Raw genomic sequence first — 23857 nt, 5'->3', positions numbered from 1 at the left:
AAACATTTTTAAATTTGTACATTTAGTCATTATCATTATACACTCTAGGCATTCCTAGATTATACCATCTCAATCTTTATCGTCTATCTTTCTTTCTGATTTCATTTATGCCCCCAGCCCTCCTCCCTCTATCATTCTCACATTCAGCTTCATTCAGTGTTTTAACATAATTGTATTACAGTTAGGTAGTGTTGTGCTGTCCATTTCTGAGTTTTTATATTCAGTCCTGTTGCACAATCTGTATCCCTTCAGCTCCAGTCACCCAATCTCTTACCCTATTTCTATGTCCTGATGGTCTCTGTTACCAAGGAAATATTCCAAGTTTATTCACTAATGTCAGTTCATATCAGTGAGACCATACAATATTTGTCCTTTTGTTTTTGGCTAATCACACTCAGCATAATGTCCTTAAGGTCCATCCATGTTGTTACATACTTCATAACTTTATTCTGTCTTACAGCTGCATAATATCCCATCGTATGTATATACCACAGTTTGTTTAGCCACCCATCTGTTGATGGACATTTTGGCTGTTTCCATCTCTTGATAATTGTAAATAATGCTGCTATAAACATTGGTGTGCAAATGTCCGTCTGTGTCCTAGCTCTCATGTCCTTTGAATAGAGACAGCATATAGATGGGTCTTATTTTTTTAATCCATTCTGCCAGTCTATGTCTTTTGACTGGAGAGTTTAATCCATTAACATTTAGTGTTATTACTGCATGGGTATTACTTTCTTCTACTATTTTGCCTTCTGGATTTTATATGTCATATCTAATTTTCCTTCTTTTTAACCTTTACTCATAGTCTTCCTTTCTCCACTCTTCTCCACTCCTCTCTCTTCTGTCTTTTTGTATCTGTCTCTAGGACTCCCTTTAGTATTTCTTGTAGAGCTGGTCTCTTGGTCACAAATTCTGTCAGTGATTTTTTTGTCTGAAAATGTTTTAATTTGTCCCTCATTTTTGAAGGACAATTTTGCTTGATATAGAATTCTTGGTTGGCAGTTTTTCTCTTTTAATAATTTAAATATATCACCCCACTGTCTTCTTGCCTCCATTGTTTCTGCTGAGAGATCTACGCATAGTCTTATTGGGCTTCCCTTGTACGTGGTGGTTTGCTTTTCTCTTGCTGCTTTCAAGATTCTCTCTTTCTCTTTGACCTCTGACATTCTGATTAATAAATGTCTTCCAGTAGTCTATTTGGATCTATTCTCTTTGGGGTATGCTGCACTTCTTGGATCTGTAATTTTAAGTCTTTCATAAGAGTTGGGAAATTTTCAGTGATAATTTCCTCCATTAGATATCTCCTCCTTTTCCCTTCTCTTCTCCTTCTGGGATACCCACAACACGTATATTCGTGCACTTCATATTGTCTTTCAGTTCCCTGAGTCCCTGCTCATATTTTTCCATTTTTTCCCTATATTTTCTTTTTGTTGCTGGATTTCAGATGTTCCATCCTCCAGTTCAGAAATCCTATGTTCTGCCTCTCGAAATCTACCATTGTAGGTTTCCATTGTTTTTTTCATCTCTTCTACCGTGCCTTTCATTCCCATAAGTTCTGTGATTTGTTTTCTCAGACTTTCGATTTCTTCTTTTTGTTCATTCCTTGCCTTCTTTATATCCTCCCTCAATTCACTGATTTGGTTTTTGATGAGGTTTTCCATGTCTGTTCATATATTCTGAATTAATTGTTTCAGCTCCTGTATCTCATTTGAACTGTTGGTTTGTTCCTTTGACTGGGCCATATCTTCAATTTTCCTAGTGTGATTTATTATTTTTTGCTGGCATCTAGGCATTTAATTACCTTAATGAGTTTATTCTGGAGATTGCTTGTACTTCTTTTACCTAGGGTTTTCTTGCTGGATGAATTTGTTGTCTATATGTTCTTTGAGATTCAATTCAGCTTTATCCGGACCTCTAGCTTAAGTTTTGTTTAACAGAGGATAATTTTTCAGTTTTTGTTTTCTTGTTTCTTGCCCTGCTTTTATGGTGCCTTTCCCCCCCCACACACACTTAGGAGGGTCTACTTAGGTATTATAGACTGCAGCCGGATTTTCCCAGACCAAACTGGCCTCCTGTTAGGAGGAAAGAGTCACCTGTGTCAGTTTTTCCTGAGGATGAGACCCATCAGTTTGAAAGACTTTCCCGTGAAGTCGCTGGACTCTGTTTTTCTTATCCTGCCCAGTATGTGGTGCTTGTCTACCTGCAGGTCCCACCAGCATAAGATGATGCGGTACCTTTAACTTTGGCTGGGGGCGTGATAGAGACAGAGGAGAGGTTGTAGGCTGATTTTAATGGCTTCAAATTACCAAGCCCTGGTGTTTGAATTCCTTGCAAGAGGGGTTCCACCTGAGTTGGGCTTCACCCCTCCCCTGAGGAAGGCACAGACTCCAGACAAGCCCTCAAACGAGTTTGTTTCTGACTATGTCTGGGGCAGTTGCAGCCTGAGGAGCCCTGCCACTGTATCCAAAGGCAGTCAAGCCTCTGTAGAAATGCAGCCACAAAAACCTGTGTTTCCTTCTTTTTTTCCCCTTTTCCCATCAGCCCTGCCCCCTTGGTGACGGGGCAAAAATGAGCGACCTCCGCTTTGACCAGGTTCTCCTGAGCTGGGGGCCTATTTTTAATAGTCAGAATTTGTTAATTAGTGCCACAATTGGTGTTTGGTTGGACTCAGTCCCTGCTGCTGGTAAAGTCCCTTTTCTTTCCCCTCTGGGAAGCAGTCTGTGGGGGAGGGGCACCGGCCACCATGGCTTGGGGAACTGACGGTTCTGGGGGTGCTTGCAGCTGGTCTAGATTGGGGTACACTGTGTGTCTGGTCACTGACGTGGCCCCAGGAGCTGTTCTGTACTGTGCCTGGTTATTTAGTAGTTGTTTTGGAGGATGAACTAAAATGCGAACTTAAATTGTTAAGCTGCCATCTTGGCCCGGAAGTCGCCCTGGATCTGTAATTTTAAGTCTTTCATAAGAGTAGGGAAATTTTCAGTGATAATTTCCTCTGTTAGTTTTCTTCTCCTTTTCCCTTCTCTTCTCTTTCTGGGACAGCCACAACACGTATATTCATGCACTTCATGTTGTCATTCAACTCCCTGAGTCCCTGCTCATATTTTTCCATTCTTTTCCCTATATTTTCTTTTGTCAGATTTCAGATGTCCCATCCTCCCATTCACTAAACCTATCTTCTGCCTCTTGAAATCTGACATTGTAGGTTTCCATTGTTTTTTTCATCTCTTCTACCTTGCCTTTCATTCCCATAAGTTCTGTGATTTGTTTTTTCAGAGTTTCGATTTCTTCTTTTTTGTTCATTCCTTGCCTTCTTTATATCCTCCCTCAATTCATTGATTTGATTTTTGATGAGATTTTCCACATCTGTTCGAACATTCTGAATTAATTGTTTCAACGCCTGTATCTCATTTGAATTGCTGGTTTGTTCCTTTGACTGGGCCAAATCTTCAATTTTCCTAGTATGATTTATTATTTTTTGCTGGCGTCTAGGCATTTAATTACCTTAATTAGTTTATTCTGGAGATTGTTTTCACTTTTTTTCCCCTAGGATTTTCTTGCTGGATGGCTTCGTTGTCTACCTGTTCACTGATATTCAGTTTAGCTTATTCTAGTCCTCCAGCTTAGGTTTTATTTACTAGATCAGAATTTTTCAGTTCCTGTTTTTCTGTTTCTTGCCCTGTCTGTATGGTGTCTTTCGGCCACCCCTTAGGAGGGTCTACTTAGGTATTATAGACCCCAGCCAGAGTTTCCCAGACCCAGCTGGTCTCCTCTCAGGAGGAAAGAGTCACCTGCGTCAGTTTTGCCTGAGGGTGAGATCCAGCAGATTAAAAGGCTTTCCTATGAAGTCTGTGGACTTTGTGTTTTTCCTATCCTGCCCAGTGTGTGGCGCTTTTCTGCCTGCAGGTCCCACCAGCATAAGGTGATGCAGTACCTTTAACTCCAGTAGGTTCTCCCTGCTGGGGCATGGTGGAGACAGAGGAGAGGTTGTAGGCTGGCTTTAATGGCTTCATTTTTCCAGACCCTGGGGTCTGAATTCCTTGAGGGAGGGATTCCACCTGAGCTGCGCCCCACTTCTCTCCTGGGGAAGGCAAAGGCTCCAGACAAGGTCTCAAACAAGCTCAATTCTGCCTATGCCTGGGGCAGTGGAGCCTGAGAAGCCTTGCAGCTGTATCCAAAGAGTAATCAATCTATAGAAATACAGCCACAAAAGAGAAAAAGAAAAATCCTTTTCCGAGTAGGACCCCGTTCCTTAGGTTTGCCAATCAAGAGCTTAAGTTGGTACATTGTTCTGTGTATCTCCAGGTCCTATGTGCCCCTTCTTTCCTGCAGGCCCCAGACCTTTTCAGATCCAAAAAACCTCTGTTTTTTTTCTTTTTTGTTTTTCTGTCAGCCCTGCCCCCTCTGCACCAGGGCAAAAGCCAGCGACCTCCGCTTTTACTCGAGGTTCAGCTGAGCTGGGGGCCTATTTTTAGAGTCAGAATTTGTTAATTAATTCCACAATTGGAGTTTTGTTGCACTCAGCCCCTGCTGCTAGTCAAGTCCCTTTCCTTTCTCCTCTGGGAAGCAGCCTGTGGGGGAGGGGCGCCAGCCGCTGCGGCTTGGGGAACTCATGGTTCTGGGGGGGCTCACAGCCGGTTCAGCTGGTCCAGACAGGGGTACACTGTGTGTCTGGTCACTGACGTGGCCCCAGCAGTTCTGTGCTATTCCTGGCTATTTACTACCTGCTGTGGAGGATGAACTAAATCCCACACCTCACTAAGCCGCCATCTTGTCTCTGTCTCTCACTCAGTTTTTAAAAATAATTTTTCCAGATATAGAATTTCTGGTTGAGACTTTTTCCCTTTATAACTTTAAATATGTCATCCAACTGCCTACTATCTTCCGTGGTTCCAATGAGAATGACAAGTTGCTTCTCTCTTCCTGCTTTCAAATCCTCTCTGTCTTTGGATTTTGACAATTTAGCTATAATAAGCTTTGGCATAACTCTCTTAGAGTCTATCTAAGAACCAAAGTCTATAGTTCTCTTTGCCTTCCAATTAATGAATCATATGCGCATGAAGCCAGTTTGCCCTGATACCTGAACAGCTTGTCCTAATTCTTTGCTCTTAACGAAATTCTTCACATGATCTTTTTTTGGTTTCATCAACAAATATTGATGATTGATGGAGTCAATGCCTGTACTTATAAGGGAGGGGTGGGGGAAAACATGTAGGGGAATTCCAGGAAGTCAATAGTAAGTATGAAGCTGCTTCCTTGTTTTGTGGGGGGGGGGCCAGGATCATAAGAGGAAAGCTGACTGTTCAACTCCTCTCCCACTCCCACAAGTAATCACATGAGCAAATTACCATGATGGGTGATACATGCTTAAATAGGACTGTCTCCTATTTAAGGAACAAATCGGAAGGACACCCACACAAAGGCATCAGGGAAGGCTCTCTGGCAGAACTGACAGATAAGTCAAGACCTGAAGAGAGGAGCTAAAGTGGTGAAGCTGGCAGCAGAAAAAGAGACAGGAGAGAGCAAGTATAGGACAGAGTTCAGTAAGGCTGTCTCTCTCTCTCTCTCTCTCTCTCTCTCTCTCTCTCTCTCTGTTAGAGTGAAAGGAGTAGTGTGAGAATACACTGGGAAGGAGGCTAGAAAGTAGCTACCTCTTACATTTCTTCACTCCCTCCTTTGAGTGACATCAGCCTGGCCCAGGCCATCTTCATCTCTTCTCCGGACCTATCTACAGTCTCTTAACTTGTCTCCCAAAGTCCAGCATTGTTCCTTTCCAGTTCACATAGGGTGGGTGAACTTTCTAAATGAGAAATCGTTATATCAATCTTCAACTTATGACCCTTTGTTCACTCCAGGCCAATATCCTTCATAAATATAAATGTAAAAATCCTCAACAAAAAATTAACAAGTTGAATCCACCAATATATAAAAAGAGTAAAACATCATGACCAAGTAGAGTTTATCCCAGGAAAGCTAAGATTACTCAACATTCAAAAATCAACCAACATTGCAGAAATGGACAAACTTATTCTAAAATTAGGATGGAAATGCAAGGAATCCAGAATAGTCAAGCAATCTTGAAAAAGAAGAACAAAGTTGGAGAACTCACACTTCCTGATTTCAAAAACTTATGTCAAAGCTACGCTAATCAAGACAGTGTGTTACAACACAAGGATAGACGTACAGAAAGAAGTAGAATTGAGAGTCCAGAAATAAACCCACACATCTATGGTCAGCTAATTTTCCACAATTATGATTTATGATTAGCCATAACAGCAACGGATCAAAGAACTAAACGTTTAACTGATAAAGCTATAAAACTCTTGGAAGAAAACATGGGGGTACATTTTCATGACCTTGATTTGGCTTCTGAGATATGAAACCAAAAGCAGGAGCAATCAGGAAAATTGGACCTCATTAAAAAAATTAAAAACTTTTCGTGTCAAGACACCATAAAAAATTAAAAAGACAACATCCGGAATGGTAGAAAATATTTGCAAATTATGAATCTGACAGGGGAATTGTATCTAGACTACACGATGAACACTTACAACTCAAAAAGACAAATACCGCCCCCAAAATAAGCCAAGGGTCTGAATAGACATTTCTTCAAAGAAGATATACAAATGGCCAAAAAACACACGAAAAGATGTTCAACATCATCAGTCAATAGGACACTGCAAATCAAAACTACAATGAGATCCCTCACACTCATTAGGATAGCTTTAATGAATAGTAATAATAATAACAATAATAATAAGATGTTGGTGAGGATATGGAAAAAAATCTGAAACCCTCATACATTGCTGATGGAAATGTAAAATGGTACAGCCTCTTTAGGAAACAGTTTGGCAGTTTCTGAAAAGGTTAAACATAAACCTTTGACCCAGTGATTCCACTCCATATGATCCAGTGATATGCCACATGACCCAGTGATTTGCCATGTGACCCAGTGATTCCACTCTTAGGACTATAACCAAAAGAAATGAAGCATTATGTTCATACAAAAACTTACACATGAATGTTCATAGCAGAATTATTCATAAGAGCCAAAATGAGGAAAAACTCAAATGTTCATCAACTGGTGAATGGATAAACACAATGTAGTATATCCATTCAATGGAGAATTACTCAACCATAGAAAAAATGAGGTGCTGATACATGTTACAGCATGGATGAACCTTGAAAGCATGCTAAGTGAAAGACGACAGTCACAAAAGGTCTCATATTTATATGAATTGTCCAGAACAGACAAAGCCATAGAGACAGAAGGTAGATTAGTGGTTCCCAGAGAATACAGGGAGGGGGAAATTGGTAATGACTGCTAACTAATGCACGATTTCTTTTTGTAGTAATGGAAAACTCCTGGAATTAAATAGTGGTGATGATATGCACACTGTGTCTATACTAAAAAACAATTTTAGAATGGTGACATTTATGTTATGTGAATTTTATCTCAATTAAAAAATTATCCCTAAAAAAATCAATGTAATTCATTATAGCAACAGACTAGAGAAGAAAAATCGTGTAATCATCTTAACAAATACAGGAAAAGAATCTGACAACATATATATCCTTTGATGATAAAAATCCTTAGCAAGCTAGAAACTGAAAGGAACTTAACCTGAAAAAGATCATTTAAAAAACCTACTGCTAACATTATACTAATATTGAGAGGAGTATTTTCTCCTAAAATAGGAACAGGACAAGAACGTCCACTTTAATCTCTCCTATTGAGCATTGTAGTGGAAGACTTAGCCAGTGCCATAAGGTAAGAAATAAAGAACAGCTACACAGAGTGGAAAAGAAAGAAATGAAACTGTCTCTATTTGCAGACAACATGATTAGCACTGAAAATCATTACGTATAAGTCTCACAAAATATGTACAATATTTGTATGCTGAAAACTCCAAAACACTGATGAGAGAATTCAAAGAACCAAATAAAAATGGAGAGATATACTGTGTTCATGAATCAGAAGACTCAAAATTGTTAAGACATTGATTCTCCCCCAATTGATCTATAGATTCAAAACAATCTCGGTCAACATCTTTGAAGGATATTAATAATTGACAAATTGATTCTAAAATTTAAACAGAAGATCGAAGGTAGTAGAATATCTAAAGCAGTTTTAAAAATGAACTTACATAAATATCTCTTAGATTATTTAGTGGAAGATGCACAAACTGCCGGATTTCAAGATTTATTAGAAAATTAAGGTAATTTTGACAGTGTGCTCCTTGACCTGGAAGCACATTCTCATACCATAATGTAACGTGACTCTGTAACAATCCCATCTGTTCCAAAAGCTTTCCCCAGCAAGCTTGATTTTTCTTCACAGGGAGAAAACCCCCATACTCTGCTTTCAGTGGAAAAAGGCATAGATATGAGATTCTGTTCTGTCTCTTTCAGATCGGCTCCTACTTCGGGGCTTCCCTCTGCTCAGTGGATGTGAAGAGAGATGGCAACACGAACCTAATCCTCATCGGGGCCCCGCATTACTACGAACAGACCCGGGGGGGCCAGGTGTCCGTCTGTCCCTTGCCCCGGGGGGTGAGTGGCTGACGGGGCCTGGGCTGGAGGGGGTGGGTGGGGTGGAGGGGTTGCCCGCCTTGGCACCTGGCACCGGTTTTGCTCTGCAGCGGGCTCGGTGGCAGTGTGAGGCCGTTCTCCGCGGGGAGCAGGGCCACCCCTGGGCCCGCTTTGGGGCAGCCCTGACCGTGCTGGGGGACGTGAATGGGGACAAGCTGATGGACGTGGCCATCGGGGCCCCAGGGGAGCAGGAGAACCGGGGCGCTGTCTACCTGTTTCATGGAACCTCGGGACTGGGCATCAGCCCCGCCCACAGCCAGGTGAGGCTTGATTTCTTATCACGACAGTGGCTTCTTTGCGGATCTGTCCCTTTCTTATGCAGTGTTCCCACAGCTGCCACACTGGTTGTCCCAGGCCTTCTTTCCAGAAACTTCAAAAATAATAATTCATTTCACAGAAATCTCAAAGTGATTTCTAGATAATCCTCACCACAATTATAAGAGGTGTGTGTGGATGTCCATATGCTCACTGAAGAGAAGATCTAGGCCCAGAGATGACAATTGGCAAGCTGGAGATGTTCCTTCCTCTCAGGTGGGGTAGGGTGACCACCCATCCAAGTTTGCTCAGATTTGTCCCCTTTCTTAGCACTGGAAGTCTGACATTTCAGGAAGCTGCTGTGTTAGCACTCTGTTGGGAGAGCAAGCTTCCTGGGTGAGTGACTCAGGCAGGACCTGACCTCAGAAAAGCCTTGCCTTTTGTCTAATGCTCTGCTGAAGTCATCTTGAAATCTTCATTTTTGAGTAAGGGAACCTGCATTTTCCTATTGTACTGGATCCTGCAAATTATGTAGCACATCCTGAGGGATGGTCACTATTTTAGTTTGTTAATGCTGCCGGAAATGCAATATACCAGAAATGGAATGGCTTTTATAAAGGGAATTTATTAAGATGCAAGTTTACAGTTCTAAGGCCAACAAAAATGTCCAGAGTAAGATACCTTAATTTAAGAAAGTCAAGCACATGACTTTCTGGGAAGGCATGTGGCTGGCATCTGCTGGTCCTTTAGCTTCTGGTTCAAACAGCTTCCCTGGGGGCGTTTTCTTTATGCATCGCCACATGTCTGTTTGTGTTGACTCAGCTCCTGGCATTTCCTGGGCTCCTGTGTCTGCATCAGCCTAAAGCTTTTCCCAAAATGGTTCCCTCTTAAAGGACTCCAGTAAATGACCCTTGAATGGGTAGAGAAACATCACCATGGAAACCACCTAATCAAGAAATCCCACCCACAATTGGGTGGGTCACATCTCCATGGAAACAATTTAATCAAAAGATCCCACCCAACAATATTGAATCAGGATTAAAGAACATGGCTTTTCTGGGGTACATAACAATTTCAACCTGGCACAGTCACTCTAAACCCTGGCCTCCACAAGTGTTTTCCTCTCTGTTTCCTAGCAGAGGGAATGCACTCGTGGCACTACCCTTATTCATGTTCTATTAAAAGCTGAAACTTTCTCTGTCTTCTGGCCTCTGGGCTCTGGTTCTCCACTAATAAGGGCTCTGATTTAACTGGTCTGAGTTGGGCACCAGGCTTCAATAGGTGTCTTCTTTTTGTTGAGAAAAATTTCAAATATACAGCAAAGTTGAAAGAATTGTACAATGAATACCCATATATTTATCAGCAAGAATTCACAATGAACATGCTACTATATTTACTTTATCATATATCTGTCCTTCTATCCATCCTTTTTTTCTGTCCATCCGTCAGTCCATCTTATCTTTTTTTTTTGAATCATTTCAAAGTAAGCTGAAACTTCAGTTTATTCTGCCAAATGTTTCAGCATGTATATCATTAATTACATTTCAGTATTTTTTTACAGCTCTCCTTTAGGTAGAATTTACAGATGATGAAATGCATAAATGTTTAGTGTCTACATATTCAATGAGTTTTGTTAAAGGAACTTTTTCAAACTTACAGGACAAAATCATACAGAGAACTCCAACACCACCCCCTACCCCGATACCCAGATCCATCAACTTGTAATATTTTGCCACACTTGCTGAATCATTCTATTTGCTCATCATCCATCTGTCCATCTATCTGTTTACCTGTCTGTCATTCAGTGAGTTTCACAATTGCATGTAACTGTGTAACCCACACCCCTGAAAGTTCCTTCTTGCCCCCTTTTAGTCAAATTTCTGTTCCCAGGCCTATCCCAGAGGAAACCATGGCTTAGATTATTTTCCACCACAGATTACTTCTGCTTCTTCTGGAACTTCATACAAATGGAATAATACATTATGTGGAGCACAGAATTTTTTTACAAGCTCTTTAAATGCAGCCACGGTTGAGAACTGCTGTCTTGCCTACTTCTCTCTGCATGCCTACCTTTCTCTACAACTGTATGACTATCCGAATTATGTTCCTTTTTACCTGGTGCCCATTGTCTCACTGTGTAAACAAGGTTTGAGAATTCTGGTTTTATTTTATTTTTATTACAAAAGTTTTGCATGCTTGTTGCATAACTGTAAGCTCTAACTCCATCATCCACACCATAAATCACCCTTCAAAGGAAGATATGACTCAGGGAAGAGTTCTTTATAAGCCTACACTAGCACACACACAGACTTTGGAATTAAAAACGAATATGAAAAGGATCATGCTGTCTTACTTTTATTCATTTCCTAAGGCTGCCAGAATGCAACATACCAGAACTGGAACAGCTTTTATAAAGGGAACTTATTATAAGTTTACAGTTCTAGGGCCATAAAAATGTCCAAACTAAGTCATCCAGGAAAAGACACCTTAACTCCAAAAAAAAGGCTGATGTCTATCATCTGCGAAGGCATGTGGCTGTGTCTGCTGATCCTTGTTCCTGGATCCATTGCTTCCAGCTTCTGATGCCAGTGATTTCCGCTCTAAGAGTCTGTGGGCCCTCACTTAACTCCTCCGGGACACAATGCTGGGTTCTGACTTGCTTAACATCTCATCAGAAGGCACCTGGTGAAGTCTCCTGACTCCAAATGTCTCTGTCTAGGCATGTGTTCTCTCTGTCAGCACTCCAAGCATCTCCAAATGTCTCTCTCGGCTCTCAAGCAACTGTTCTCCAAATGTCTGCATCTCAGGTTTCTCCGAAATGTTTCTCCTTTTAAAGGGTTCTAGTAAACTAATCAAGACCCACCTTGAATGAGTGGAGTCACATCTCCATCTAACCCATGGTCACACCCACACCCATGGAAACAATCCAATCAAAATGTCCCACCCTAAACAGTAGGTCTGGCCCCACAAGATTGGATCAGGATTAAAACATCGCTTTTCTGGGGTATATAATAGTTTCAAATCGGCACCTGACTGTTTGCATTTTTTACCTATTTTTTAGTCTGGCTGGCGTTAGGGGTGGGGGGTGTTGGTGTTTGAACAAGCAAGCACACTGTGGATCTCCAAACTACCACACTTTATGTGATTTCACAACAAAACTTCCCCCCAATAGAACAAAATCACTTTTTCTTAAAAAATGTGTGAGGTCTAACATACATGCCCTAAATACACAAATGAATTTTTACATATGTCTACACCCAAGTAATCATCCCCTGGATGAAGATATAGCACGTTTCCAGCATCCTATCTTTCCCTGTGCTTCCTTCCAGTGGATAAAGTTACTTAAAAAAATTCTTTTTAATTTATTATATACCATATTAACATATATAATATATATGTTATTATATAACATATTAACATATATAATAATATTTAAATATATGTTATTATATATTAACATATTATATATTATGTTACTCTTGCACATAATCTAAGAAGTAAAATAGTTCTAAAAGACTCATTATGGAAAAATAATTTCCACACATGTCCTGGGAATTGCTCTTCAATTCCCCTTCTCCTGAGGAAACCACATTCAGGTCTTTTACCAATTCTCCACACTTCCAAATAACAAGAATATTTTGCTACTTCTTGATTTTTGTTTTAGCACTGACTTCCCACTCTGGGAAGTGAAGAATGAGCTCTCTTTTAGCTTTCCTCTTGCCACACAACAACACGCCTACCATTCCCCACCCCCTTTCCCATTCACTTGTTGTATTTATATTATAATTTTGGTTACATCAATATTCAGTGCTTTTATTATTCTGGCTGTGTAAATGAGATTTAGCTGAGCCAAATATTATATATTATATTATATTATATTATATTATATTATATTATATTATATTATATTATATTATATTATATTATATATTATATTATATATTACTAATAAATATTACTTCTCTTTTCTTGTAAAACTTTCTGATTTTCCTGGAAAACCAGGTAATCGATAGAAATTTTGATATCATCTCAAAATTGTGGTCTAAAGGTGAATGGTCTTAGTTCCTTGCAAAGTTGTGTGAAATGAGACTCGAGTGGAGTCCAGAGAATCTTTACTTGGGTCACCCTGGGTGACTGAGTTGCATACTTTTCTGTTTTTTTCTTTCTTACTTGCTTTCTCCCTTCCTCTTTCTTGCTCTCAGCGGATTGCAGGCTCCCAGTTCTCCCCCAGTCTTCAGTATTTTGGTCAGTCGCTGAGTGGGGGCCAAGACCTCACAATGGATGGACTGGTAGACCTGGCCGTAGGGGCCCAGGGGCACATGCTGCTGCTCAGGTGAGACTCCCTTTTGGACTACATCAGATATCCTTGCCTTGTAGGAGCCTCTTTGTTTTTTGAACCCCCTTGCTGAGCTTTTTGTTTCCTTGTAGATCCCGGCCAGTGCTGAGAGTTGAGGTGACTATGGAGTTCACACCCAGGGAAGTGGCAAGGAATGTGTTTGAGTGTGATGAACAGGTGGTGAAAAATCAGAATGCTGGAGAGGTCACGGTCTGCCTCCGTGTCCGCAAGAACATGGGGGACAGGCTGAGAGAAGGTGAGGCTTAGTGGATAAATCTAAAGAGGTTAAATGACTGGGGACATTGATGGGTGGCCCTGCCATTTCTGCCCAACCTTCTGGCAGTCTTCTGGCGAAGCTCAGTTTTCAAAGGATCTGACAAGCCTTCTCCAAGCTTGGCTGGAAGGCTAGATTCCCTTGATGAGTGGGGGAGGCCCAGGAAATTCCACCAAAGGAGTGATCCTCCCTTACTCTGTCAGTTTGCCAAAGAACCACACCTAACCAGAGAGAGAACTCTACCTGAGAGAGAACTCATTTAAAAAGGAGGTTGAATTGAAGTTAAAAACAAATTCACAAAGGATTCAAACATGCATTTTATCACAACTAACTTGACTTCCTCCTTTCCTTTGTACCTGTTTCCAAACAATGACTTTGTGCTTGGGGTGGGGAAATAGTAATGGTGGTACTAGGAATAAATAGGGGGAGGGGAGGGAGATAAAATGAGCTTTTCAACAGCTGTCTCACTGGGCTGAGGAGTTGTCAGCAGTCAGAGTTTAGGGTAGTCAGCATGGCTGGAAATTGAGGGGCAAAGTCGTGGAAGGTAGGGAATTGCAGAGAAGGTGCCCCAAAATCTACATAGAAATTCCTTCCAAGTCATTGGCTTATTTGCATGCTCAAGTCAATACTCTAATAAAAACCCAGTAGAAAACAGCATCTAGAAAACTAAAGAGCTGAGCAGAGGATTCAACAGCTTCCAATGCTAGGAAGACAGGGATTTGAGAAGGGTTTTGGTAAATACCTTATTCTTTCCATTGAGACGACTGACCAACAACTAAGAGAAATAATAGACAACAGAAATAGACCCACAGGTGAGTCAGAGATTAGAGTTATCAGATAGGGATTTAAATAGCTATAATTAATAGCTTCAAAAAAATAGAAGAAAGGATGAAGAGTTTCAGCAGTATCTGGAATAAGTAGCAAAATTGACTAGTTACAAAGAGAAACATTAGACAATAGAAACAGGCCCATATTTGATTCATAAATTAGAGTTATCAGATAAGGAATTTTAAATAACTACAATTAATATCTTCTAGAAAATAAAAGAAAGGTTAGAAAACTGCCAAAGGCCCAGAATTCATGTAAAAGAATACAACATGAACTCTAGAGTGAAAAATATAATAACTGAAATTAAGAATTCAATAAGTAGATGTAATAGTAGATTAGAAGCAGAATAGAGGATAGTGAACTGGAAGATAGGTCAATTGAAAGTATTCAGAGCCATACAGATAGAGGAAAAATATAGAAAATGCATGCAAGATACATGAAACACGGTGGAAGATCTAACAAACGTGTAATTGGAATCCAAGAAAGAGAAGAGACAGTGAATAAGAAAGAAGCAATAAAGAAATAGTGGTTAAGAATTTTCCTTAACTGATGAAAGACATCCAGATTCTCTACAAAATCAAAGTAGGATAAATATAAAGAAAATCCTACCAAGGTACCTATAGTTAAACTGCTGAAATGCAAAGACAAGAGAAAAAAATCTTAAAAACATCCAGGAAAGGACAATTCACTTTCTGGTATGTAATAGACTAGCTAACTGTTGATGAGCACTTACTACGTGGCAGGGACTGTGTTAAATACTTGCTAGGTATTATTTTGTTTAATCTTCGTCACTGGGAAGGTACAATTATTATCTTCACTTTAAAGGTAAGGAATTGAGGGTGCACAGGTGGTTCAGTGGTAGAATGCCCGCCTTCCATGTGGGAGACCTGGGTTCGATTCCCGGACCATGCACCACCACCCCCCAAGAAAAAGAAAAAAAAAATGCTTAAAGTTAAGGTATTGAGACTCGGAGAGGTCAGATAACATGGCCAAAGTCACACAGCTGGTGGGCAATGGAGCCAGGCCTCAAACTCTTGTGTGTCCGAGTCCAAAGCCTGGGCTGCTTAAGACCATGCTTCTCTGGCCCCTGCAGGTGAAATCCAGAGCATTGTCACTTACGACCTGGCTCTGGACCCCAGCCGCTCACATCCCCGTGCCATCTTTCACGAGACAGGGAACAGCACACGTACACAAACTCAAACCTTGTCTCTGATAAGGAAATGTGAAGCTCTGAAGCTACAATTACCGGTGAGCATGCAGATGACAGGTCTCTCAGTTCTCCAAGCATGGGGTGGGCTTGGGAAGCTGAGGAAAGCAGAACCCCAAATCCCCACTGTCTCTCAGAAATGTGTAGAGGATTCTGTGACTCCCATTGTCCTGCGCCTCAACTTCTCTCTGGAGGGGAAGCCCTTGTCCTCCTTTGCGAATCTCCGGCCGGTGCTGGCTGTGGATTCTAAGAGACTCTTCACTGCCCAGGTGAGTCCTGGAGTTGGGCTTCTGGGGAGGGGCGTGGGGCATGGAAGAGTTCAGAGGCCGAAATGGGCAAAGCTTCTTTTATTTCATTTCATAGAATTTTTACTTTCCTGTTTCACTTCATTGTTTTGTTTCACATCATTTCTTTATTTTCTTTCGTTTCATGTTTTCAGTTTCCCTTTGAGAAGAACTGTGGCAACGATAGCATCTGCCAGGATGACCTCAGCATCACGTTCAGTTTTATGAGGTGATTTTCTCTCCCTCCTCGCCTCCTCCACCATGACCAGACCCTCTGATCTTCTTCTGGCCCTAGAGGGAGGCTGGCATGGAACAGCATCTTGGGTGCTATTTATGTGCCATGGGTCCCCCACCCCGTGGCTGCCCTGTCTACTGGCTTCTCTCTTCACGTGCCTCTCTCCACCCCACCCAGACAGGCAGTCCCAGCGAAGCCCTCGTTGCTCATGGTTTCCCCTGTTCCCCCCACAGCCGGGACACCCTGGTGGTGGGTGGTCCCCGGGACCTCAATGTGACGGTCACCGTGAGAAACCAGGGCGAGGACTCCTACAGGACTCAGGTTGCCTTCTTCTACCCACCTGGCCTGTCCTATCGCAGGTTGACAGTGGTCCAGGTACCTGAACCCGTCTTAGGCTCCAGCTGCCCTTTCACTTTCCCCTTCCCCGTGGCTGGCGGTTCACCTCGCCTGAACCTCCGCCTCCATTGCTTCCAGAACCAGCGCTCGCCACGTTCCTGGCACCTGAACTGTGAGTCCAGCTCTTCCACCGAAGGGCCTGGGGACCTGAAGAGCAGCAGCTGCGCCATAAACCACCCTATCTTCCCAGACAACTCAGAGGTCCGTGCTGCGAGCTCCTCTCCCTTCCTCCTGTGTCTTCTAAAATTTTTCCTGTTTTTTTTTTCCCAGTAGAAATTCCTTTAAAAAAAAAAGAGCTTTATTACAATGCAATTCACGTCCTATCCAATTTACCCATTTAAAATATACACTTCAATAATTTTAATATATTCACCAAGTTCTGCATCCATCAGCACAATATTTCAGAACATTTTCATGATCCCATACAGAGATTCCACAGCTCTTAGCTATCCCTCCCCCCATCCTCCCACGCTCTCAGCAGCAGGCAACTACTAATTTATTTTCTGTCTCTACAGATTTGCTTTTTGTGAATATTTCATATAAGTGAAATACCTGTGTAGTCCTTGCAACCAGCTTCTTTCACATAGCATAATAATTCCAAGGTCCATCCATATTGTAGTATTTGTCAGGCCTTCTTTCCTTTTTATGGCTCAATAATAGTCCATTGAATGGACATACCACATTTTATTTCATTAATCAATGAATGTTTGGGCTGTTACTTCTTTTCTTGCCTTTCTGCAACCCCAGGTCACCTTCAATATCACTTTCGATGTGGACCCTCATGCTTCCCTTGGAAACAAACTGCTCCTTAAAGCCAATGTGACCAGGTATGCTGTGCCCGGTCTCCCCTCCACTCTTTACCCAGGGTGGGTGGGTCTTTGCCCTCTTCCCTTTAAGCTCATACATTTATTCAACAAACATCGATTGAGCACCGAGCATGTGCCAAGCACTGCACTCTGTGCTGGTGAGACAGACGTGGCTCCTGCCCTCCTAGAGCTTATGATTTAGTGGCAAAGATTGATAAGTACATCAGCATTTACAGTACAGTATGAAATGAATGATTAAATGGGGTGTGAACAGTGTTCTTACAAGCACGGTGTTTGGAGAAGGTTCTGCAAGTGCTATATTTACACCGTGAGTTAGCCACGCAGAGGCCTGAGGCACCGGTGGGCATAAAGGCAGAAAGAGGACAGGACTTAGGGAGTTGGTGGAGGTGAGATCTAGGCTGGCGAAGCGGGCTGCGACTGGGCCATAAAATGACTGACTGGCGGAGTTTGGGAATTTGCAGTTTATCCCCTGAGAGTGGTGAGATCAGATTTGCATTTTAGAAAGATTGCTTGCTAAAGGGCTGGGGATTGGAGTGGGAGTACTTTTGAATATTAAGGGCGTCAGTTAGGAGCCACCTGTAGCAGATATCCAGGTGAGCAGGCCTGGTCAGGTAGGGGCAGAGGGCTAGAAAGCAGCAAGGCTGAAAGATAGGGAGGGCAGGCCTTGGTGATTGACCACAGGTGAGGAAGAGGAAAAGGAAAGGCTGCGTCTCAGCTGGCAAGAGCTGGCCAGAGCCCCCTCTTTCCCTTCAGTGAGAACAACATGCCCAGGACAGAAAAAACCGAATTCCAGTTGGAGCTGCCTGTGAAATATGCTGTCTATGTGGTGGTCACCAGGTGAGGGCTTCCAGGCGTTAGCTCAGTCTTCACCCCAGGGGCATCGTGTAGCTGCACGTGTGAGCCTGTGTGCGGCATGCACGCGTGTGTGTGCGTGCCTGTGTGGTTATGTGCACCTGTGTGTGTGCATGTGTGTTTGCGTGCATGGGGATGTTTGTACCTTTGTATGTGTCTGTACGTGCATCTGTGTGTCCGACACACTTCATCCCCATCACATCATCTTTTAGGCCCGGTTGCACACATGCCTTTTCCTCCCCCCTTACACACTTAGTCCTAGCCCATGTCTCCAGGGCACCCCTGATGCTCTGTCACCAATTGCCCCGTTTCCTTCTTTCAGCCAGGAGGACTCAACCAAATATCTTAACTTCACAGACCCAGAGAAAAGCACCAAGGTGCTGGAACATCACTATCAGGTGGGACGACTGGGTCCCGAGTAGGAGGCTGGGGTATGGGGGGGCATCGATGTGACAGAGTAATGCATGCATAAGGTGCCTACTATGTGCTGGGCACTGTCCCAAGCCCCTCTCGCACGATCCACACCCAAACCCACGTGGATGTACTTGCGCACATGTGTATATAATTAAGGCCCTTCACACCGGCCCTGTGACGTAGACGCTATTGTCAACCCCAGTTTACAGATGAAGCAACTGGGGCTTAAGTTAAAAAAACATGCCCAAGGCTGCCCAGGGCCGGCACCTGGACCACCTGTGTGGTCTCGCAGGCATGTGTTTCACCCAGTGCATTGCCCCAAAGCACCGAGGGTGCAGGCTTGGGTAGCGGGGAGGGGAGTTTCCAGAGCCCTGAGCCCCCCAAACCCCACTCCACCCGTGCAGTTCAACAACCTGGGACAGAGGGGCCTCCCCATCAGCGTGGTCTTCTCGGTGCCCGTCCAGCTGAGCCAGGTGGCTGTGTGGGCCCATCCCCAGGTCACCTTCTCCCAGGTAAGCACCTCTCTGCACAGCCCTGACCCTGCCTAAAATCTCCCTCTTGGAATCTGGAGCTGCACGCAGTGTCTCCCAGACCCAGGCAGCCTTGAAGGTGGACCCAGGAGCTCTCTTCTCTCCCTCTAACACCATGCTGCTCTCTCCACAGAATGTCCACCAGCTGTGCCACATGGAGGATAGAGCCCCCGCTCGCTTGGACTTCCTGGCTGCGTTGAAGAAGACCCCAGTGCTGGTGAGGATGGGTCGGGAATCTGCGGCCATGTGATCTACACCCCAGCTTCCTACATCAGCTCCCCACTCTCGTCCTCGCTCCAGAGCTGCTCCATCGCTGTCTGCAAGAGAATCCAGTGTGACATCCCAACCTTCGGCATCCAGGAGGAATTCAATGTCACCCTCAGAGGCAACCTCTCATTTGACTGGTTTAGCAAGGTAAGAGGGGTGCTGGGGCTCGGTCGACTGCAGGCTTGGGGCTTCGGGGTGGCTCCCCCCTTTGGATCCAGCCCTGCACACCTGGGCCCCCGCGACCCCAGCCCTGCACATCCCTCTCTCTCGCAGGCTTCCCAGGACTCCGTCCTTCTCCTGAGCACCGCCGAGATCCTGGTTAACAATTCGGTGTACGCCCTGCTTCCAGGACAAGGAGCGTTTGTGAGGGCCCAGGTATCTCTCTGGAAGCCCAGAGGGGCAGATGGAGGGAGGAGGGGAGGCTGGGGCTGGGGGCGGGAGTGGGGGGTGGTATCTTTGCGGAAAGAGAGGGGAGGGGAGCAGGAGGAGGGGCGGGTGGGGGGAGAGCGGGTAGGGGTGCAGGGGGCTGGGGAGGGCTTAGTCACGGGGCTCAGTCCGACTGGGGAACCCCCTAGAAACCCGGAGCCTGCCTTCCCCGATGCCCCTCCTTCCTCCCCTTCGATCCTCCAGACGGAGACTAAAGTGGAGCCGTACGTAGTTCCAAACCCTATCCCGCTCGTGGTGGGCAGCTCCGTGGGGGGGCTGCTGCTGCTGGCCCTCATCACAGCCGGACTGTACAAGGTACTTCCTGTCGCCCCTCCGCCCCTTACCGCTTCTCCGCACCCCCGCCTCTGAAAGCAGCGGCTCAGCGGCTCCCTTACCGCGCCTGACTGCCCAAAGGCAGAAATATATTTCTCCATTCCCTTCCTGGGTCCCATGTTGATGCTGTTTCCCTCCCTGCTCCACTTTCCCCAGGTCCTGTCTACTCTCTGCCATGTTATTCTTTGTCCCTGTTGGCCACTCCATCTCCCATCCTGGTCTGCATGACCCCTGGCTTCTGTGGTTCTGACTCCTCTGTCCCCTTCACTTCTGCCCCACAGCTTGGCTTCTTCAAACGGCAGTACAAGGACATGATGACTGAAGCTGATCCCCAGGCAGCCCTGCCTGAGTAGTGGCTCCCTCCCACTGCGCGGCCCCTCCTGCAGCAGGCAGGGCTGTAGTGACACCCCAAGCTGCAGGGCAGAGAGGCCCATTTGGAGACTGGGGTGAGGATGTCTCACCCAGGAGACACCTGCTTGGGTTCCCATTCATGAGTGTGTGTGTGTGCTTGAATGTGTCTGTTTGTGTGTGTCTCCTGCATGGAGGAATGCCTTCTGCACAACCTCTTGGGTTGTGTTTGTGTGTGTGTGGGAGGAGGGAGGGGGTAAAGATGCTGTTGGGCCTTCCTCTGGCACAAAGGTGATGGCAGCTTCTATGGGTGAAGAGAAAAAGAAATGCAACGGGTCCTCTTCCTGCTGAAGGACGTGCAGACCGGCGGGGGCCTGTGCTGCTGGGACTGAGACTATGCAGAGAAGCCCAGGGTGCAACCGGGCTCTGGCCAGCCAGCAGGAGCCTGTCCAAACCCATTCCATCCTGGGGCTGACAGGCCCAATAAATACATCAAGTGAGGAATGACCAATCTCCCTCTATCAGTTCATTTATTTATTATTTAGCTGTTACCTGTATATTTTGAATCAGTAAACCTGTCCATTGTACAGAAACCAAAAAGGCCAGGGTGTTTGTGAAAAGTCTCCCTCCTGTCTCCCAGCCATTCAAGTCCCCACCTTAAGGGCAGCCAACATTATGCATGTTGGGGTGTCCTGCAGACAGACACAAACATCTATATCCATGCACACACACGCACACACAAGCGTAAGCTTTTTTGCACAAATGGTAGCATGCTTCATACTCTTCGGCATCTTGCTTTGTTCATTTATATAAATCAGATATTGCTTCTTTTGAGAACATAGAACTCTTTTTCATTCTGTTATACAGCTGCAGAGTATTCCAATGTGAGTGTACCATAATGTATTTAACCAGTCTCCATTTGATACAGATTTCCAACCGTTTGCTATTACATATGACACTGAATGAGTAAATAGAATTTTTGTCGTTTTTGCATATGTGTAAGTGTAGTTGATAGGCTATATTCCTAGAAGTTGGATTTGAGGGAAAGAAGTTCATTTAAGAGGTGGCCCCAGGAAATGCCACCAAGGGCGAGGGATGAGCTGGAGAAGGGAGGGCGGCTAATGAGGGGTGTGTTCACCACACAGTCACCACCGTGGAGCCCCTGGAGCCGAAGCCCATTGAGGGGATCTAAGAGACACTGCCCATCGCGCAGCTTGGCGATAACTCCTGAGGGAAGAAGAACTTGGAGTATTTAAACCCCGTTTCCACCGTGTTGTTGGTTGAGGACTGTGGTTATAGCGGCATCTGGTGGCCAGAGAGAGAATTGCAGCTCTGTCCCGTGGAAATGACAGAGCCCAGGAGACTATGGCTGGTCGCAAGGGGTCTGTGCGCCCAAAGTTCTGAGAGCTGTTTCCAGGTAGCCCTTCCTCCTTGGAGGGAACACGCTCACCTCACGCCAGCGCTGCAAGCTAGCGCCTGCCTCTCAGATCTTTGCCACAGCCTCGGCATGTTCCTTGCTGCTTCTCACACCGGTCCTTGTGTGGTTGCCACTTGCTGTTTGTTATTATCTGAATTTCACATCTGAGGAAGCTGAAGCTCTGGGAGCTATACCAGTTGCCCGAGGTTGCATGGCAGAGAAGAGGGATGGAGCTAGGATTCAAACTTGGCTCAGTCTGGCCCGGAAGCTTTCCTCTTTCCAATGTGCTTGGAGGAACGGTAGCGAGCTTGGGGCAGGGGCAGGAGAGAGAGTGGCTGTTATTTAGGTATTGTAATACCAGGTTGAACCCTGTGAAATTGCTGACTTATGACTGTTGTTCATCCCTGTACAAGGTCATCGCGATTTAGATGGACGCCTGTTTCACGTGTGACAGGAGGGAGGGCTTAGTCCTGTTTCAGGAGTTGAGGGAAGGCTCCCCAGGGGAGGTCACACCCAATTCAAGTAGGGGCAGAAGTGTTTGGGGTGGAGGGTAACGCTGTTTGAGGCCTGGATGGGGACAGGAGCTTGGGCCTATGTGCATTACCAGCCAGATGAGAAGGTTCAATTTTATTGAAAGTGGGGTAAGACGCTATCGAAGGATATTTAACGGGACAGTGGCCTTTGGTAACTTCGAGGGTGTCACAAGTCTTGATCACCTTTAGTCAATTCTAGGCAATTTCCTCTCATTACTTAAAAATAAAAATTGTTATTAAAAACAACTGCAATAATAATTTCTTCTTCCTTAAGTTGAAAGGGCAAAATCTTCTCTATCTCCAGAAATCCTTATCTGATCCAGAAAGTGTTCTATCTACCCCTAGTTATTTATTTGCTCATGGGTGGGCAGTTAAATGCTGCAAGTGCAGAGTCCATGGAAACATCTTTGAATTGAAAGCTTGTGTTGAATTTAGCCAGATAAGAGCTTTATGATGGATTAGAAAAGTAAATCATTTTGGATGGTAAATTACCCTATCATTGCCACAGGGTCATTAACAAACAGGACTATAACCCTCTGGTGATAAGGAGGCAAACCGTTGAAAGGCTGCCCTTCCTCCTTCCCTGGCTGGAATGCCAACGTGGTGGTGCGCCATCTTGGGTTGCAATTCCTAAGGATGCCAGAGCAATGCAGCAGAAAGGGTCTGGAGGTCCTGACTCTGGAGAACTGCCACATTAGCCCAGGACAGCTTATTCTCTGACTGTTATGGGAAAGAGAGATGTCTTCATCATTATTTTGAGCCTCTATTACAAGCAGCTGCCTCTGGCTTATAACTAATACCATGACCTTCCCAAGGGTTCCATTCCCTACTTGGTCCAAGAACCTGAACTCCTGGTAAAGCCTGAAGGCACTGCCCGCCCCCGCCCCCACTCCTAGCCCTCCAATCTCAGTCTCTTTCCATGCATGATGACCAAAACGGAGGCGCTTTGAGAAGCCCCCTCATCCATCCTGTGGGTGGTCAGGTTTTTTTGTCTTCCTTGCTCCCTTCCAAACTGCAAGTAGGTGAGCAAGGACGGCAGTTCTGTCTCTCCGAGAGCACCACGGGGACGGCCGTGCCCTTCTTCCATCCCTCCTGTAGTCAGAATGACCGGTTTCCCCTTTAGACTGAAGGTCCTAGAGCGGTGTTTCCCCCTCTTTCTCTCAAGAGAGTCTCCAGAGACTTGTGTCCTGCTGGTGTGGAGTTTCCATTCTCAGGGGACAGCCAAAGGGCTTTTTTTTTTGGGAAATCTTTGGCTCTTCACCACTTATACTGTAGGAAAGGGATTTCAAACTGGCCACCCTTGGGGCAAACCCGGCCCTTGGCTTGGTTTCATTTGGCCCACATGGTTTTATTTCCTTGTTTATTTTTGACTAGTGGCTGGCATTTTAAAATTGAGAGATTTCGGGGAGAAATCCAGACTTCTGGCTTCTCTTGATAAACTGAATGTTTGGTAAGTTGAGGCTGCAGCGGAGCGAGGCTGCCCTGTGGGGTGGGATGCAGTGA

The 23857-nt window shown here is 44.6% G+C and overlaps 1 protein-coding gene across 2 annotated transcripts in view; it reads left to right on the top strand.

Moving 5' to 3' along the window:
- ITGAM (integrin subunit alpha M) overlaps positions 1-22582 on the top strand; it is a 46435-nt gene extending 23853 nt beyond the window's left edge. For both annotated transcript variants that reach the window (XM_077141153.1, XM_077141152.1), the window contains 18 exons: positions 8413-8553; positions 8643-8852; positions 13050-13180; positions 13276-13439; positions 15379-15533; positions 15630-15761; positions 15932-16005; positions 16245-16386; positions 16486-16608; positions 17155-17234; positions 17988-18071; positions 18409-18484; positions 18905-19012; positions 19164-19247; positions 19331-19444; positions 19571-19672; positions 19928-20038; positions 20338-22582. In XM_077141153.1, coding sequence (XP_076997268.1) covers positions 8413-8553; positions 8643-8852; positions 13050-13180; positions 13276-13439; positions 15379-15533; positions 15630-15761; positions 15932-16005; positions 16245-16386; positions 16486-16608; positions 17155-17234; positions 17988-18071; positions 18409-18484; positions 18905-19012; positions 19164-19247; positions 19331-19444; positions 19571-19672; positions 19928-20038; positions 20338-20409 — 2103 coding nt within the window. In that variant the 3' untranslated portion in view covers positions 20410-22582. The remainder of the gene's footprint in view (positions 1-8412; positions 8554-8642; positions 8853-13049; positions 13181-13275; positions 13440-15378; positions 15534-15629; positions 15762-15931; positions 16006-16244; positions 16387-16485; positions 16609-17154; positions 17235-17987; positions 18072-18408; positions 18485-18904; positions 19013-19163; positions 19248-19330; positions 19445-19570; positions 19673-19927; positions 20039-20337) is intronic.
- Positions 22583-23857: the final 1275 nt, after the last annotated feature.

This window comes from Tamandua tetradactyla, chromosome 23 (genome assembly GCF_023851605.1).
Source record: "Tamandua tetradactyla isolate mTamTet1 chromosome 23, mTamTet1.pri, whole genome shotgun sequence".
Lineage (NCBI taxonomy): Eukaryota > Metazoa > Chordata > Mammalia > Pilosa > Myrmecophagidae > Tamandua > Tamandua tetradactyla.
The sequence above is the reverse complement of the archived record's forward strand: the minus strand, read 5'-3'. Positions and strand labels throughout refer to the sequence as shown.